The sequence below is a fragment of the Anomaloglossus baeobatrachus genome, chromosome 10 (genome assembly GCF_048569485.1).
Source record: "Anomaloglossus baeobatrachus isolate aAnoBae1 chromosome 10, aAnoBae1.hap1, whole genome shotgun sequence".
Classification (NCBI taxonomy): domain Eukaryota; kingdom Metazoa; phylum Chordata; class Amphibia; order Anura; family Aromobatidae; genus Anomaloglossus; species Anomaloglossus baeobatrachus.
The window spans coordinates 17,737,780-17,757,774 of record NC_134362.1 but is presented as its reverse complement, the minus strand read 5'-3'; the positions used below and the strand labels follow the sequence as shown (position 1 = coordinate 17,757,774).

At 45.3% G+C, this 19,995-nt stretch overlaps 1 protein-coding gene across 1 annotated transcript in view; it reads right to left on the bottom strand.

Annotated features, from left to right (window-relative positions):
• The window catches only part of LOC142254973 (catalase-like), a 47,457-nt gene extending 44,655 nt beyond the window's left edge, over positions 1-2,802 (bottom strand). Inside the window, exon 1 of the mRNA XM_075326380.1 lies at positions 2,664-2,802. Within this exon, the coding sequence (XP_075182495.1) occupies positions 2,664-2,792 (129 nt within the window). The 5' untranslated portion in view covers positions 2,793-2,802. The remainder of the gene's footprint in view (positions 1-2,663) is intronic.
• Between the last annotated feature and the right edge of the window lie 17,193 nt (positions 2,803-19,995).

The window sequence follows — 19,995 nt, the reverse complement described above, 5'->3', positions numbered from 1 at the left end:
TGAGGATATATGGGAACTCCAACACCTGGAGATCCTCGGAGGTCTCCAACAGCAGTCGATTACAATGAGGGCACATGGGACCTCCAACACGTGGAGAACCTTGGCAGTATCCACCAGCAGTGGATTACAATGAGGGTACATGGGACTTCCAACACCTGGAGAACCTCGCAGGTCTCCACCAGCAGTGGATTACAATCAGGGTACATGGGACCTCCAACACCTGGAGAACCTCGCAGGTCTCCACCAGCAGTGGATTACAATGAGGGAACATGGGACCTCCAACACCTGGAGAACCTCGGAGGTCTCCATCAGCAGTACATTACAGTGGGTGCATATGGGACCTCCAACACCTGGAGAACCTTGTTGGCCCCCACCAGCAGTGGACTACAATTAGGCCACATAGAACCTCCAACAGCTGGAGAGCTTTGGAGGTCTCCACCAGCAGTGGATTATAATGAGGGCACATGGGACCTCCAGCAGATGGAAAATCTCAGAGGTCTCCAGCAGCAGTGGATTATAATGAGTGAACATGGAACATTCAACACCTTGAGAACCTCAGAGGTCTCCACCAGCAGCCCTCCCTTATGGCTAGCAAAGATCCTTACCATCATTCATGTCTGAAGCTCAAAGCTAAAGGGATGTTTGATGGAAATGGAGACAGCCACATCAATACTACAAAAGGGGTTCATGTACTAATACCAATGTTGGGCTACAACCTCCACCCAGCACTGTATATAAGACTATGTTTAGGCATCAGAAAGATATAATGAAAGTTCAACTCACTTTGACCCCTCCCCCCCCATAAGGGATCATGTACTATTGGAAATGTTTGTGATCGCCATGTATTGTATGTGTTAACAAACAAAATGGCATCATCTCAATGACAGATGTACAGCTGAAACTTCAAATATCCTTTTCTTGATTTGCTACGGTGGACCCCACCAATCACAATTCTACAATATTTCCTACTAAGAATCTCTACCATCAGAAATAAAGTGATCAGATTAGGCTGAGAGGTCCAGTGGGTGGTCCTATCAGTGATGTCTTCCCGTGTGCGGTCAGTCTCTGATTAGGACCACCACTGGACCTCTGGATGAGACGGGATTTATATGATTAAAATACGAGTTCTACTGAAGGTTTTCCTGGAAAACAATTAATCTGCTCAGCTCCTCCTGTAACATGTTCTCACAGATCTGATTTCTTGCTCAATGTGTATTGCTCCCTTTAAATTACTAGTTTGTTTGTAGAGCAGTTAGCGACATAAATCCAACTTAAGATCCGTGAAGAATCAGCAATAAATCATTATATTGCAATATTGTACTACATAGTCCATAAACAAGAACCCACACAGGGCTCTGAGATACAACTACCAATCACCTAGAAGACTGATTAGTCTAAATTGATGTTTAGCTGACAATTGTGAAAACAGTGAAACCAATCTAAAAAAACGAAGACTGCTCCTGATCAAGACCAGACTGATCGATATGGATTCCGTAATCTCTTACATATGATCACCTTCTTCCATGAGGAGACCACCGTGCTTTGATTATAGTTATCTCATTGTATATATTTTAGAATTAGAAGATATGCCACCAGGGAGGTCATCTTCAAAATCCAGGTACAATATGGATAAAGATTCCAAAAACGTTTAACCGTCTCATTCAAACGGTCCAGTATGGATCATTTTCCAAAATACGTCATCGATACACCTGGTCTAGCTCAATGATGGTCATCTCATAGAAGAGGGGAGGTCCATATACCTGGTCTTGATCAATGTTGGTCAGCTCATAGAAGAGGGGAGGTCTAGTATGGATCATTTTCCAAAATACATCATTGATATACCTTGTCTAGATCAATGGTGGTCAGCTCATAGAAGAGGGGAGGTCCAGTAAGTTTGGAATTCCAAACGTTGTCATTGAAAGATGAGGTCATCTCACTGAAGAGGTCCAACATGGATAGAGATATCAAGATGTATCATCGAAAGATCAGGTCTAGATCATTGGTGGCCATATCATTGAAAAGGACCAACATGGATATGGATTCCAATATGTATCTTAGAAAGATCAAGTTAGGTTGGTGGTGGTCATCTCGTAGAAGATCCCGAATATGGGTATGGATTCCAAGATGTATGTTAGAAAGATCAAGTTTGGTTGGTGGTGGGCATCTTGTAGAACAGCTCCAATATGGGTATAGATTCCAAGATGTATCTTAGAAGGATCAAATTAGGTTGGTGGTGGTCATCTTGTGCAAGAGCTCCAATATGGATATGGATTCCAAGATGTATGTTAGAAAGATCAGTTTAGGTTGGTGGTGGTCATCTCATAGAAAAGCTCCAATATGGGTATGGATTACAAAATGTATTTTCGAAAGATATGATCTAGATTGGCAGTGGTCATCTCAAGTAAGAGGTCTTAGTATGGATAGGAATTCCAAAACCTAACATAGAAAAATCTGGTCTGGATCAGGGGTGGTCAGCTACTATACTTTAAGAGGTCCAGTATGGATAGGGATAGCAAACCTGTATCATCAAATATGGTCTAGATCAGGGGTGGTCTATTTTAGGGTGTTATTTTGAAGAAGTTTCACTAAAAGCAGTTGACTCACCCATAAAAATACTCATAATATACGGTTTAAAGAAAAGTTTAGTAAATTAGCATCATTACCTGAGGACCCTGGGCTTCCTTCCCAGCCTTCTGGATCGGAGCACTATACATACATCGTCCAGCCATGATGACAGATGTGTACTCTTTGAAGTTAATGAACACGACATATATATAGCACAGGTGACACATACACCTCCCTCCAGCTCCGGTATGTAAAACATTGCAGCTAATAAACATCCTGATTATACAGCATGACACAATAAAAGAAGGAGGGCGCCTGAGCTAGAGACGGATCGAGAGCCGCATCCACCCTGCCTCCCGAGCCAACGTTACAGGTATTGTGCAAGCACAAACAGTGCACACTGCTGTATCCACATACAAACGTTGTATGCTCCATAAACATAAGATTGTATATACCACACAGGCAAAGAAATCAAACCATAAATTAATTAGTGATGTGTAATAATAAGAACTGACACAGGGAAGAAGTACTGAAAATGCTTACTAGGCTCGCCTGAGTTGAAAGCACCACTCCAGTGTTTTTTTTTGTAGAGCTGGAGTGGCGCTTTAAATCTAAACCCCCTGAGCAATGGCATATATTTACCTTATTGTGTCTTTACCTGTTACTGACGCCCCTCTGGTCCCACTGTACCATCTTGTGACTGTAGCTTCGGACTGGCCAGAAGAATGACGCAAGAACGAGGCCAGGACGAGGTCAGAACGAGACCAGAACAAGATTAGAACAAGGCCACAACGAGGCTAGAAAGAGGACATAACAAGACCAGAACGAGACCAGAACAAGGCCGAAACGAGACCAGAACGAGGCCAGAACAAGGCCAGACGAGGCTAGAAAGAGGACATAACAAGACCAGAATGAGACCAGAACGAGGCCAAAACGAGACCAGAATGAGGCCAGAACAAGGCCAGACGAGGCTAGAAAGAGGACAGAACAAGACCAGTATGAGACCAGAACAAGGCCAGAACAAGACCAGAATTAAGCCAAAACGAGGCCAGAAAGAGACCAGAATGTGTCCGGAACAAGACCAGAATGAGACCAGAACAAGGCCAGAACGAGGCCAGACGAGGCTAGAAAGAGGACAGAACAAGACCAGTATGAGACCAGAACAAGGCCAGAACAAGACCAGAATTAAGCCAAAATGAGGCCAGAACAAGACCAGAATGTGTCCAGAATAAGACCAGAACGAGGCCAGAACAAGACCAGAACGAGAACAGAATGTGTCCAGAACAAGAACAGAACGAGGCCAAAACGAGACCACGACAAGGCCAGAACGAGACCAGAATGTGTCCAGAATAAGACCAGAACGAGGCCAGAAAAAGACCAGGACAAGGCCAGAACGAAACCAGAATGAGACCAGAACGAGGCCAGAACGTGTCTGGAACAAGACTAGAACGAGACCAGAACAAATCCAAGACAAGACACCAGAACAAGGCCAAAACAAAAGCAGAACAAGGCCAGGATGACACCAGAACGAGGCCAGAAAGAGTCTCTCATAGACTTATATTTCGTTGTAACCTCGGCGCTCCATGAAAGACTGGAGCTCTCGGCAAGTCACAAATATTCAGAGACCGACCAGAGCGACGCTGGAAAAAGATGAAACGCCGGCAGGGGAGGATAACACGGGGCAGGGGACTTACATTTAAACCACCACTCCAAAAGGGAATTTACAAAAACCACTATAGTGGTGCTTTAAAGAACGTCATGTGCACACACCAAAACTCTCCAATCAAAACTCATGATGTTTAAACTCGTCTTGGTTTTTGGAGAGTTTCTGCTACAAAAACTCATAAAAATACTCAGTGTGAACATAGTGCAAAATCTGTAAGGCTAATGGTACGGTATGTGTGCACAATGTTTTTCGAGGCAGACAAAAATAATAGTTTTTCTAGCAGAAAAACTGCTTCAGGAAAAGCTCCTTCTTTGGGGAGTTTTTGGAGGAATTTTTAGTTTTCTGGAGCAGTTTAGATCCCTATTGGAAGAGATTTTTTTCCGGAAGCGTTGTTTTTGCAGCCTTTTGATTGGACATTGCCTAGTTTGGAAGATGATTCCATCACAAGCCGCTTCAAAGAAGGGACATACTCTCCTTTTGCTTAAGAAAAATAGAAAAACAATATGGAAAGAAATAAATCTTAAATTTGTACTGATGGTGAGTAGAGATGAATAAGTCATCGTGGAATCCAGATCGCACAATGCTGATACTTTGGTACTTTTTTCTTCCAATGGTTCCTCTAAGCTGCAAACCTCTGAGCACCTTAGTCTACGCAGGAGAGCACTTGCCAACTTTTAGAAATTCTTCTTCGGGAAAATAGGGAAATTTTTAAACTGGAAACACACCCCTTTATGGGTCACACCCTGTTCCCAATACAAAATGTGCATCTGGAGTCCAATAGTCCCGACACCGAGCACAGAAAACACTCAGGGAGCGCTACTTTCCGGAAGACTTTCCTGCCCCTGAGAGTCACCATCTCTTACGTGAGTCAGGAAGTCTCTAGAGGTCGCAGGGAATTGGAAAATATTTTCAGAAATAGGCCAAGGACGGAGTGAATATGGCATTATGTCACAATGACTTTGGAATATAGGGAAATCGGGGCTTCATTACTGTCTCTCAAGCTAGGGGACTCTATGATATCCTTTATCTCAGGAATACTCCCAATGATAGAGATGCCTGAGTCTCCTTCCTGGCCTTGCTCCTGATTAGTCCTGATCTGATTCCACCTCCCGCCAGAGAGGGACCAGACATGTATTATTCCACAGATAAAGACAGACAAGGGAAAACTAAAACTCTGTCACACAACACACACAAAGATAAAGACAATAAGAGATTCAGGAGGAAAACAAGAGCAGGGAGGAAGCTACAAAACAACAGGGGAAACTCCACAACAGCAAACAGAACAATTTTCACCATCTGGGACACCACACTGCACAGACCAACATAGAATAAACTATAGCTGGCATGGGTAGAAGATGTCATCCAGCTTAAATAGGAGAGGAGCACATGTGATTGGCTTCCCCGCCACAGACTAGCAGAGATTAACTCTTGGTAGCCTGTCTATGAATCAGCACACAGCACGTCGACGTCCGAGTCTGCCTGTGTTGATCCCAGACACCTGAGAAACCATCAGACGAAGTATCAGAATCTGCAATGTGAACAGAGCTTGATGCCACCATGACAGTCTGCGAAGTTTGTAATGGGTATGCTCTTCATCAAGAAGTCACAGGAAATAGTGTGCATAAATAAGGAACATGGTGACTAAAGCCGACATACTCTCCCTGCACCTCGTGATACTAGTAATCCTATTAGTGATGGCTGTGATTTCTATAATTGTTATCTACAGGTCTGTGCTCAGATCAATATACAAAGAAAAAATTAAGGCAAAACCGACGCATTCATCAAATGCACATTACACAAGAGAAGTGGCGCACCGCGCATCAGGAACGTAACGCAGGTGACGAGCATCATTTGTATTCAAGATGAGACACATTTTTTGCAAACGGCATGGGGTCACCTACTGTAACTGGAGTGAGCTGCAGGAATTTTGGAGCATGGCAACTTTTATGATATGGCACCCGTTACATTGGCCTCCTACAAACTCCAGATCCTAGCACTCTGTCTTCTAACTCCTCGGATGTCTGTGATCAGCGCAGGGAGACTCGGACGTTGACTCACAGACTTGTAGTTCCTAGGCAGGCTAGCAATAGTTAATCTCTGCTGGTCAGCTTGTTAATCTCCTTTAGTCACATGCTATGGGAGAACCAATCATATTCACTTTCCTCCTATATTTGCTGGCAGCACTGTTCTTGTAGTGCCAGCTATAGCTTGTCTATTCTGGTCTGGTATGTAATATTGTTGTGAGCGGTTTTGGTTTTTATCTTTGTGTTGTTAGCTTGCTTCACTTGCTTTTCACTTTAGTTTCTCACTGTTTTTTCCTGGTAGTGTGCAGTGTGACTGAGCTATTCCTGTTCTCTAAAACTGTTTTCCCTTACACTCCTGGCCAGTCCTTCCCTGGGGGTGGACAGATTATCTTTACTTATTATAATTATTATTTATTTACTATTATAGCGCCATTTATTCCATAGCACTTTACATATACTTAGGAGCATAGCAAGGCACGAGACTCAGACATCTCCACCATCAGGGGTAATCCTGAGGACAGGGATAGCCTAGGATCCCTTACCATGAGGAACAGTATAGGAGTCCCTTGTCCCTTGCTATCCTACAGTCACATCATGGCATTAAGGTTGTGCAGGACTGAATTATTGATGACCTACTATTAGGACTGACATGAATGACAGCTGAACTGCAGCGGTCGGTACTTCCCGTAGCCCCAGCTCCAGATATCCACTGATGGGTGGGTGGTCTGGCACCCGCCTCTGATATTATTGAACTATATTAAATATAAGTCATAAATATATCAATCCTATACATTCCCTTTAATTTACCTTATATTTGCTCCATTATATGACACCCACAGAAGTCTATGGAGGCCAATAGTAACTCTGTACATCTCTGATTTCGCACAGAGGCTTGCAAGATTTTTTTTTTGTTGGCTCCCACTGGACCATAAGCATGCATATGCATCTCAGTGGGGGGATGGGAATAAGCACTTGATGGACAACTCATCTCAAAGGGTCAAACATGTTGAAATCCGATATGCCCAATCCCTCTTACAGCCAACATTGTCCATCAAGGGCCAGTCAAGGTCCCATAGACATGAGAGGACGGCCGATGTGACCAGTAGGATGTGTATCTTGTAACACCCAAAGATTTGTGTTCTCACAGCGGAGAATGTCCCGCTCCTCCCCGCAGCTTTATAGGGACTCAGAACTGGGCAGGGAGGATAAGCGACCTTAAGCCGGCTTAAGGGGACTGCACCACTCATATTATCTTTAATAGTTAAAACCAGATAATCAACATTTTTCTTTTTCAAATCAGTTTTTATTGTAGAATTTTTTATTCTTTTATCCAAGCCCTCTTCACCTCATGCGACTACAACTCAAAAATATCTCCCAAATCCATGCTTTCCTTAACCAAAAATGAGCAAAAACATTAGTGCATGCCCTCATCATCTCCCGCCTCGACTACTGCAACCTCCTGCTTTGTGGCCTCCCTTCCAACACTCTTGCACCCCTGCAATCTATCCTAAACTCTGCAGCCCGCCTAATCCACCTGTCCCCTCGCTATTCCCCAGCCTCGCCACTCTGCCAATCCCTTCACTGGCTTCCCATCGCCCAACGACTCCAGTTCAAAACACTAACCATGACACACAAAGCCATGCACAACCTGTCTCCTCCCTACATCTGTGACCTAGTCTCCCGGTACCTACCTGCACGCAACCTCAGATCCTCACAAGATCTCCTTCTCTGCTCCCCTCTCATCTCCTCTTCCCACAATCGCGTACAAGATTTCTCACTACCCCAGCACATCAGACTCTCCCCTACCGTGGAAGCTTCAAGAGGAACCTGAAGACCCACCTCTTCCAACAATACTACAACCTACAATAACCCTCAGTCCAGTACACCACTGCGCAACCAGCTCTGTCCTTACCTATTGTACTCTCACCCATCCCCTGTAATCCCTCGCGGGCAGGGTCCTCTCTCCTCCTGTAGAATGTGAGCCCTCGCGGGCAGGGTCCTCTCTCCTCCTGTAGACTGTGAGCCCTCGCGGGCAGGGTCCTCTCTCCTCCTGTAGAATGTGAGCCCTCGCGGGCAGGGTCCTCTCTCCTCCTGTACACTGTGAGCCCTCGCGGGCAGGGTCCTCTCTCCTCCTGTAGACTGTGAGCCCTCGCGGGCAGGGTCCTCTCTCCTCCTGTAGACTGTGAGCCCTCGCGGGCAGGGTCCTCTCTCCTCCTGTACACTGTGAGCCCTCGCGGGCAGGGTCCTCTCTCCTCCTGTAGACTGTGAGCCCTCGTGGGCAGGGTCCTCTCTCCTCCTGTAGACTGTGAGCCCTCGCGGGCAGGGTCCTCTCTCCTCCTGTAGACTGTGAGCCCTCGTGGGAAGGGTCCTCCTCCTCCTGTAGACTGTGAGCCCTCGAGGGCAGGGTCCTCTCTCCTCCTGTAGACTGTGAACCCTCACGGGCAGGGTCCTCTCTCCTCCTGTAGAATGTGAGCCCTCGCGGGCAGGGTCCTCTCTCCTCCTGTAGACTGTGAGCCCTCGCGGGCAGGGTCCTCTCTCCTCCTGTAGACTGTGAGCCCTCGCGGGCAGGGTCCTCTCTCCTGTAGACTGTGAGCCCTCGTGGGCAGGGTCCTCTCTCCTCCTGTAGACTGTGAGCCCTCGCGGGCAGGGTCCTCTCTCCTTCTGTAGACTGTGAGTCCTCATGGGCACGGTCCTCTCTCCTCCTGTAGACTGTGAGCCCTCATGGGAAGGGTCCTCCTCCTCCTGTAGACTGTGAGCCCTCACGGGCAGGGTCCTCTCTCCTCCTGTAGACTGTGAACCCTCGCGGGCAGGGTCCTCTCTCCTCCTGTAGAATGTGAGCCCTCGCGGGCAGGGTCCTCTCTCCTCCTGTAGACTGTGAGTCCTCGCGGGCAGGGTCCTCTCTCCTCCTGTAGACTGTGAGCCCTCGTGGGCAGGGTCCTCTCTCCTCCTGTAGACTGTGAGCCCTCGCGGGCAGGGTCCTCTCTCCTCCTGTAGACTGTGAGCCCTCGTGGGCAGGGTCCTCTCTCCTCCTATACCAGTCTGTCTTGTACTGTTAATGATTGTTGTACGTATACCCTCTTTCACTTGTAAAGCGCCATGGAATTAATGGCGCTATAATAATAAATAATAATGATTCTATTTTTTTATACGTGATTATGGGGGGCGGTCATCGTACCTGAGCTGCTATTACCAGGACAGAGAGATAGCTTAACAGCAGTGACATAGAGCCTGGTCTGCACTGTAATCTACAGAGGATGCCTATGTGTATTGTTGGCATGCTCTGTAACCAATGCAGAGGTCATTGTACAGGAGGAGGAGGTGAGCTGTGACATCACCTATTGTGAATGGTTGATCCTGTGTTATCTACCCTATATGGAGGTGTTATCAGTCATTTTACAGGAGGAGGAGGTGAGCTGTGATATCATCTATTTTTAATGGTGGATCCTGTTATCTACTTTATAAGTGTTATCATTCATTGTACAGGAGGAGGAGGAGGAGGTCAGCTGTGATATCATCTATTGTGAATAATGGATCCTGTTATCTACTTTAAAAGTGTTATCATTCATTGTACAGGAGGAGTTGATCTTGCTTTATCTACTGTACTGTATATAGAGGTGTTATCAGCCATAGGACAGGAGGAGGAGGACAGGTGAGTTGAGACATCACCTATTGTGAATGATGGGGCCTGTGTTATCCACCATATATAGAGGTGTTATCAGTCATTGTGCAGGAGGGGGAGGGGGTGAGCTGTGACATCACCTATTGCGAATGGTGGATCCTGTGTTATTTACAGTATATAGAGGTGTTATCAGTCATTGGACAGCGGGAGGAGGTGAGCTGTGACATCACCTATTGTGAATACTGGATTCTGTGTTATCAGCTGTATATGGAAGTGTTATCAGTCATTGTACATGAGTATAAAAAGAAGCAACAATAAGAGGATAATGTCCTCCAAAAATCAAGTATTACTCACAGCAAGTTGGGCTGCAGTGTGTACATCGCCCTGGCCAAAAACTGATGCTCTAGCAGGATACAGCTAAACCCCCACTAAGTGGAGACATCACAGGTGCAGGAGAAGCAGATCACACACACACCTTCATGGAATGGAGGGGAGGTGACTGCTAGATGATAAAACTGCACACAAGTGGCTTGCATAGAGCGCTGTTCACATGCAGATGACACAGTCACAAACCCGCAGCCTATTAGGTAACGCCCTTCTATTAGATCAGGCGGGCTGCCAAGCCGTACTCCACTGTATATCATGCACGGACAGACACTCTACAATGCAAGGCCCAACAGAAAGGGGCCTGGCTGTATCCTGTACAAACAAAAAAATATGAGGTTTTTGTTGGTATTTATGGCCATAAAACGTAAGCCTACACCCTCGTCAAGGGACCTCATGTCTGTAGGTCCCTACACTAAATATAAAAAAAGCAACAATAAGAGGATAATGTCCTCCAAAAATCAAGTATTACTCACAGCAAGTTGGGCTGCAGTGTGTACATCGCCCTGGCCAAAAACTGATGCTCTAGCAGGATACAGCTAAACCCCCACTAAGTGAAGGCATCACAGGTGCAGGAGAAGCAGATCACACACACACCTTCATGGAATGGAGGGGAGGTGACTGCTAGATGATAAAACTGCACACAAGTGGCTTGCATAGAGCGCTGTTCACATGCAGATGACACAGTCACAAACCCGCAGCCTATTAGGTAACGCCCTTCTATAAGATCAGGCGGGCTGCCAAGCCGTACTCCACTGTATATCATGCACGGACAGACACTCTACAATGCAAGGCCCAACAGAAAGGGGCCTGGCTGTATCCTGTACAAACAAAAAAATATGAGTCATTGTACATGAGGAGGAGGGGTGAGTTGTGACATAACCTATTGTGAATGGTGGATCCTGTGTTATTTAGTATATAGAGGTGTTATCAGTCATTGTACAGGAGGGGGAGGAGGTGAGCTGTGGTAGCACCTATTGTGAATGGTGGGTCCTCTGTTATCCATCATATATAGAGGTGTTATCAATCATTGACAACAGGAGGAGGAGGTGAGCTGTGACATCACCTATTGTGAATGGTGGATCCTGTGTGATCTACTGTATATAGAGGTGTTATGAGTCACTGTACAGGAGGAGGAGGAGGAGGTGAGCTTTGACATCAAATTTCAGGCACATAAATGTTGGCTATTGTTGGTCTAACCTACCAATTTCAACATATATGCACATTTTCCATAAATAACATTTTAAAGTGGTTATCCATTACTGTTACCCACAGGTCACGTGACCGCTGCAGCTAATCAGCAGCCACTGATCACCTGCAGCCATTACTATTTTGTCAGAGGGGAATGAGCTGCAGAGTAGCCACTGATTAGCTGCGATGGTCACATGTCACAATACTGTCATGTAATGCCCTGTAAATAGCGGCGCTGACATTGCAGGAATGGCGCCATTACATGGTGATTATTGGCTGCTTTTATGTAATACAGTTAGGTCCAGAAATATTTGGACAGTGACACAAGTTTTGTTATTTTAGCTGTTTACAAGAACATGTTCAGAAATACAATTATATATATAATATGGGCTGAAAGTGCACACTCCCAGCTGCAATATGAGAGTTTTCACATCCAAATCGGAGAAAGGGTTTAGGAATCATAGCTCTGTAATGCATAGCCTCCTCTTTTTCAAGAGACCAAAAGTAATTGGACAAGGGGCTCTAAGGTCTGCAATTAACTCTGAAGGCGTCTCCCTCATTAACCTGTAATCAATGAAGTAGTTAAAAGGTCTGGGGTTGATTACAGGTGTGTGGTTTTGCATTTGGAAGCTGTTGCTGTGACCAGACAACATGCGGTCTAAGGAACTCTCAATTGAGGTGAAGCAGAACATCCTGAGGCTGAAAAAAAAGAAAAAATCCATCAGAGAGATAGCAGACATGCTTGGAGTAGCAAAATCAACAGTCGGGTACATTCTGAGAAAAAAGGAATTGACTGGTGAGCTTGGGAACTCAAAAAGGCCTGGGCGTCCACGGATGACAACAGTGGTGGATGATCGCCGAATACTTTCTTTGGTGAAGAAGAACCCGGTCACAACATCAACTGAAGTCCAGAACACTCTCAGTGAAGTAGGTGCATCTGTCTCTAAGTCAACAGTAAAGAGAAGACTCCATGAAAGTAAATACAAAGGGTTCACATCTAGATGCAAACCATTCATCAATTCCAAAAATAGAGAGGCCAGAGTTACATTTGCTGAAAAACACCTCATGAAGCCAGCTCAGTTCTGGAAAAGTATTCTATGGACAGATGAGACACAGATCAACCTGTACCAGAATGATGGGAAGAAAAAAGTGTGGAGAAGAAAGGGAACGGCACATGATCCAAGGCACACCACATCCTCTGTAAAACATGGTGGAGGCAACGTGATGGCATGGGCATGCATGGCTTTCAATGGCACTGGGTCACTTGTGTTTATTGATGACATAACAGCAGACAAGAGTAGCCGGATGAATTCTGAAGTGTACCGGGATATACTTTCAGCCCAGATTCAGCCAAATGCCGCAAAGTTGATCGGACGGCGCTTCATAGTACAGATGGACAATGACCCCAAGCATACAGCAAAAGCTACCCAGGAGTTCATGAGTGCAAAAAAGTGGAACATTCTGCAATGGCCAAGTCAATCACCAGATCTTAACCCAATTGAGCATGCATTTCACTTGCTCAAATCCAGACTTAAGACGGAAAGACCCACAAACAAGCAAGACCTGAAGGCTGCGGCTGTAAAGGCCTGGCAAAGCATTAAGAAGGAGGAAACCCAGCGTTTGGTGATGTCCATGGGTTCCAGACTTAAGGCAGTGATTGCCTCCAAAGGATTCGCAACAAAATATTGAAAATAAAAATATTTTGTTTGGGTTTGGTTTATTTGTCCAATTACTTTTGACCTCCTAAAATGTGGAGTGTTTGTAAAGAAATGTGACAATTCCTACAATTTCTATCAGATATTTTTGTTCAAACCTTCAAATTAAACGTTACAATCTGCACTTGAATTCTGTTGTAGAGATTTCATTTCACATCCAATGTGGTGGCATGCAGAGCCCAACTCGCGAAAATTGTGTCACTGGCCAAAGATTTCTGGACCTAACTGTATAGGGCACGGAAGTGATTAAGCAGAGATCGCCTAGTAGTGCACAACCCCTGTAATGTCTATTAGTACTGGTAATATTAGGCATTTTGGACTCAGAACCACCTTCTCCAAAAATAAATGTGGCCAAATGGATCATTTAATGACTTTTTATCATGCAGGGAATAATAGGGACATACAGTAGCTAATTGGTGATTTCCTAACCCGTACATTATGGATGCTCGTGGTGTACAATTAAAGGGATGTGTCGTGTGTGCTTGTTGTATATATTATTTGGAACGTCCATAAAACTTAATAGAGAGAACGATGCACGTGCGGCCACATCTCCATTCCCAGAGGCACGGGGCGGACCGCAGGGATTATTTTTTTATTTTCCTAATGAATTAAATAGTAAATTAAATGCTGACGTTAAGACACCTAATGAGGGAGAAAAAAAAGAAATGGAGAGCAAAAAATAAAATTAAAAAATTAAAAAAAAATGTGTGAAAGTGTACATGCAAATCTACACTAAATAATATTCATTAGGCGCGGGAAACAACACCAACAGCAGTTCTGTTATCAGTGCGAAGCGTCAGATCCCGGACGGACGATCACGGACTTTTGTAATGGTTCACCCTTCACGTTCCCATCCGGGCCGCCTAATTCCTCTGTGATTACTGACCCCGGGAATGTGCACTCACAAATATGGGAAGACGCGTCACACATTGTAGTAATAGCTTCATGCTGCTTCACATTATTATATTATTATACAAAGTCCTGATTACAGGATGAAAATAATTATATTGCCATTAGCCTCCGGCTCCCTCGCTCATCCAGTTTTTCCACTGCCTGTAATCTGTGTTAATGCTCAGCTGCAGAGAGATACAATGAAATAAGTATTGAACACGTCACCAATTTTTTAAGAAAATATATTTCTAAAGCAGCTATTCACATAAAATTCTCACTAGATGTCGGTAACAACCTATCCAATCTACACAGGTAAAGAAATCAATCCATAGATGTCCATAAATTAGGTTATGTGCAATAATGAGAAAGGACACAAGGAAAAAGTCTGTCCTTTATGTCCCCCTTTATGGAGAAGGGGAAGAAACAAGAAAGACATTTTTGAAACCATGTTTATAAGAGGTCCCTTTTGTAGGGTGCCTGGTCAGATGAGAGCAAAGGAGACATTTTTGAGCTGAATGCAAAACGCTGTGTGACGGAATACTAACCCTGCAGATCACACTGAAAACACCCTCCCCACCGTCATACATGGTGGAGGCAGCATCCTGCTGTGGGGAGGCTTTTCTTCAGCAGGGGCAGGGAAGCTGGTCAGAGGAAAATGGATGGAGTTAAATACAGGGCAATTCTTGCGGAAAACCTGGTAGAGGCTGCAAAAGAATTGAGACTGTGGCTTAGGTTCACCTTCCAGTAGGACAACAACCCTCAACATCCTGTAGACCTACAATGGAGGGTTTAGTTCAGATCATGTGAAAGGTCCAGTCACAGTACAGACCTAAATCTGATTGATAATCTGCGACAAGACGGGAGAAATGCTGATCAGACGTCTCCATCCAAAGAAGAGGAACATGTCACCTCTGGATGTGCAAAGCTGGAGAGACAGACCCCTAAAGACAGGGAAAGGTGGTCCTACAAAGTGCTGACTGGGGGCTGAATACTAATGCAAGACAGAGAAAGGTGGTCCTACAAAGTACTAATTCAAGGGCTGAGTACTAATGCAAGGCAGAGAGAGGTGGTCCTACAAAGTACTGACTCCGGGGGATGAATACTAATGCAAGGCAGAGAGAGGTAGTCCTACAAAGTACTGAATCCGGGGGATGAATACTAATGCAAGGCAGAGAGAGGTGGTCCTACAAAGTACTGACTCCGGGGGATGAATACTAATGCAAGACAGAGAAAGGTGGTCCTACAAAGTACTGACTCCGGGGGATGAATACTAATGCAAGGCAGAGAGAGGTGGTCCTACAAAGTACTGACTCCGGGGGATGAATACTAATGCAAGACAGAGAAAGGTGGTCCTACAAAGTACTGAATCCGGGGGATGAATACTAATGCAAGGCAGAGAGAGGTGGTCCTACAAAGTACTGACTCTGGGGGATGAATACTAATGCAAGACAGAGAAAGGTGGTCCTACAAAGTACTGACTCCGGGGGATGAATACTAATGCAAGGCAGAGAGAGGTAGCCCTACAAAGTACTGACTCCGGGGGATGAATACAAACGCAAGTCACAATTTTCAGTTTTATATTTTTAAAATATTTAGGAAACCCTGTATCATTTCCTTTACACTTCACAAACACTTGCTACTTAGTGTTTGTACCACATAAAATCTCAATAAAATTCATTTTTGGGGGTGTAACGTGTAGAGATGCGGAAGCATTCATGGGGTATGAATACTTTTTCAATGAATGAACAAGTTAGTGACAAATTACATCCACCTTCTTGCATTTTTCAGATCGGGCTCTTTTAGCGCCTGGATGATGGATGGAGAGTGATGACATCTTGTCTCTTCATCCGGTTGGGTCAGATCTGGAGACGCTCGACCTAACAATCACTTTCTCCCTGTTCTTCAGAATTGTAGCAGATGTGAGTTTTGTATCATTGTTGGTAAAGTGCTCGTCTACCAAAGGCATGGAGTGATGGCGACATCTTCTCTTTCACTATAGAGCAGTAAATCTGTGAATTTATGATACCGTCAAGGACGTATAGCTCCCAACACCAGCAGATCCACGTAAGGACATCAGCACCACCATGTCTCACTGTAGGCAGTTGTCACCATCACAGGTCTAGGTGTAAAAATATCATTCTACATATGCATACATTTGTACATTGTAATAAGATCGCCCTTAAGCCTTTGCTTTTCCAAACTGAATAATCTGAAGTTGGATAACCCGTCTTCTGCAGTGCACCCGTCCCTTAATAACCTTGGTTGCTCTTTTTTGTACCCGCTCTAGCTCACCGACATCTTTTTTATACACTGTAGCATGTATCTAAGTGTGGCAGCACTAGTGACTTATAAAGAGGAAAACGATGTTCTTGTTATGGAGCATCTCTGCCTCTTTTAAAGAATCCTATTATTTTACTTGACTTGGCAGCAGCTGCCTGGCATTGGTCACTAAAGTAGAGTTTGCCACCGTCCACCCATTGTTCAGTGACAGGTTAACCCAGTTTTTTACCATTTACTACATAATTATACATTTTGTTACTTTATAGTTATTGATAAACTAAGATTCAATTGCTTTTTTTCTGCCCAGGCCTCCAAATTCCATAAATCCCCTGTAATGTTCATTACCTTTTAGTGAGTTTTTAGGTGTGCCATAGTGCATGTTCTATCACTCGGAAGCCTTCTTTTCTAAGTGGTGGCCCATCTCGTGGTGGATGTCCATGTTGTGCTGCTGATCCAAACCGGATGAATGCTGTGAAGAGTCTGCAATGTACCCCCTATGTACCAGTGTCAATAATGGCCACAGCATCTAAGCGGTTAGACATAGTGAGAAGGATTCCTCTATCCATTCCCTGCGATGTGATCATGGGGTGCTGATGGATTGATTTGGAGGTTGAGACTTAATAATGGCCAAATATTTTCCATATTAGTGCACCTGCTAGGTAGCCGAACAGTGGCCCACTGTAGCATCAGTGCACAGACACCAACTTTCCACCCTACAGTATCTGTGTCGCATCCTTCCCTGGCCATCCACATGTGCTGCTGCCTCCTTCGCCTCCTGGGGCCTGTACATGACGCACAGGGTTCCCTGGAGTGCACCTGCTAGGTAGCCGAACAGTGGCCCACTGTAGCATCGGCATCTCTGCAGAGATGCCAACTTACTGAGCACCCTACGGTATCCATGTCGCATCCTTCCCTGGCCATCCACATGTGCTGCTGCCTCCTTCTTCTCCTGGGGCCTGTACATGACGCACAAGGTTCCCAGGAGTGCACCTGAGGCGCAGGTACACATACCGGCCCTACTCTTAAAAGGTGATGTGCCATTTCCCAGAAATGCCTCTTAGCCTATGGCTGACAGGCACTGTGTATTTAATGCACCCTCCCATTAGGGGAGGTGCCTGCGCAACACCTTAGTTAGTCAGTCAGTCTCCAGTCTGCTACCTAGTTAGTTGTCAGGTTCTGAGCTCCTGTCCCGTTATCCCTGTGTCCGTCACCCTGTGCCAGTGGGTCCACTAATCCCGCTCGCTGCCCCTACACCAGCCGTGAGCGTTACAACCCCATTACCCATGGGATTTGAGTGTAAAAAACAGATCCCATATAATATTTTTTATCAGATGACTCTGTAGCCCTGTCTATGGAAACCCCAATGTTTAGGTCCGAATGAAAGCTAAGTTGTGTTCTATTTGGCACATGTGGACTATGGATGAATTTCCGGCACAGGGTGGCAGCATTTTCGGCACATAGGTTACATGTACAGTGACAGTTACCGGACCTAGGGAGGCAGCCATATTGGGTGCATAGGTAGCAGTTGTACCCAATCCCTACTGCTCGAGATGGCATAACTGTACACCGGCCACAAAGGAAGACGCCAGTATTATAAAGGGCACAAAATTGGCGGATGGGACAGTTAACAATATACAATGGGGCTAAACAGTGACCGCTATGTGACTCCTTATCACTGCCAGTTTTGGGCCCACCATAACAGTGAGAGACCCCAAGAATATAGTGTGAGCATTGCACCCACTCCTCTTCCTCACCTGCCTTAAGTCACAACCACCCAGTGATGTGACCATAGTTGCCAACAGTCCCGAATTTTGAGGTGTTTCCATGGCTAAAAAAGAAAGGGGGTGATGTAAACCCCACACAAAAAGTGGGCATTCCTGTAAGATTTAGGGTCTTCCCAGGGTGGAACGTCAATGTCCCCACTTTACCAGCAGTGATCATGGTAGGTTTGGATGTGGACCAACCCACAGAAATTTTACTAGTGTGGATTCACCACCAAGGATCAGGTCACTAGTCTTGATCCCGTCCATTTCCGAAGCCGTACAGGATGAAGGTCTCCTGGGCCAAAAACCGGACAAACCACTTCCATCAAAACACATTTTACTACTACTCACAATATCACGGGCTCATTAGGAGTATGACTCCATAATGCAAATGACTGTGTAATTAGCGTTTGATTCTGGGTGTGATCCCAGTCTTGTGTAATGAGGAGTTTTGTTGCTCGTCTTCCCAGTATGGAAAACAGAAATTCTCATAGATTTCTTCCATTAGATGACTAATGTGTAATAAAATCCATTATGTAATATTATATCATATTCTATTCCGTGTCCCACTGATATGAAGCGTATCGTGCATGCGAAATATCAGGCTTACGTGACATCGGGCAGAATCTGAAACATGCAGAAAGCGGGATCACCGCCAACATTCACCCACTACTACAGGAAACTCCCCCAACCTAAGTCATTAGAATCAAAAATAGTGCATAGAGTCACTTCACTACTCCCCAGAATGAACACGGACAAAATCTGGCCCTTACACAGATACAGACCCAAGACCAGGCTCAATAAAGTAACCCAGAGCCCATAAATAAACACAGACCCACGACCAGGCCCAATAAAGTAACCCAGAGACAAAGAATAAATACAGACCCAAGACCAGGACCAATAAAGTAACCTAGAGACAAAGAATAACTACAGACCCAAGACCAGGCCCAATAAAGTAACCCAGACCCCATGAATAACTACAAACCCAAGACTAGGCCCAATAAAGAAACCCAGAGCCCATGAATAAATACAGACCCAAGACCAGGACTAATAAAGTAACCCAGAGACAAAGAATAAATAAAGACCCACGACCAGGCCGAATAAAGTAACCCAGAGCCCATGTATAACTACAGACCCCAGATCAAACCCATGAAACAATCCTAGCCCCAAGACCAGGCACCCTAAAGAAATACAAACCCCTCAAAAAGACTCCGTAGGCAAATACAGACTGTAGCAATGCAGACCTCAGACCAAGCCAAAAAGCCACCCAGAGCCCACGTGGGGCCTGTGACTAGGTTGGACCACGACTTTGTCTAAGTTCTTAATTTTGGCCCTTTGTGTCTTTGAGTATGACATCCCTGCCCCATGTGAAAATAGACAAAAGTCCAGATGTGCTAAACAAATACAGACCCCATATAAAGCCACTAAACTGACCCACAGCCAATGAATAGAGACTCCAGGTGAAACTCATTAAAAAATCCCAGAGCCAAAACAAAGCCCCCTAAATAAATGTAGACTCCAAACCAGACCCTGTGAGCAAATATTCTGCATAAGAAACTCAGAATAAATATGGACCCCAGATCTGACCCCCTACACAAAAACAGACCCTTTGACCTTACTCATTAAGCAAACACAGGCCCTGACCAGGCCCAAGAAAATAGCCCAGAGGCCCTGAGAAAATACAGACCCACATCAGACCCCTTACACAAACCCAGAACCCAGATCTAAGCCCCTAAATACAAACTGACCCTCAGACCAGACCCCCAATGAAGCAGAGACCCCAGACCAGACCCCCAATCAGATACCCCAGACCAGACCCCCAATTAGAGACCCTCAGACCAGACCCCCAATGAAACAGACCCCAGACCAGACCCCCAATCAAAGACCACAGACCAGA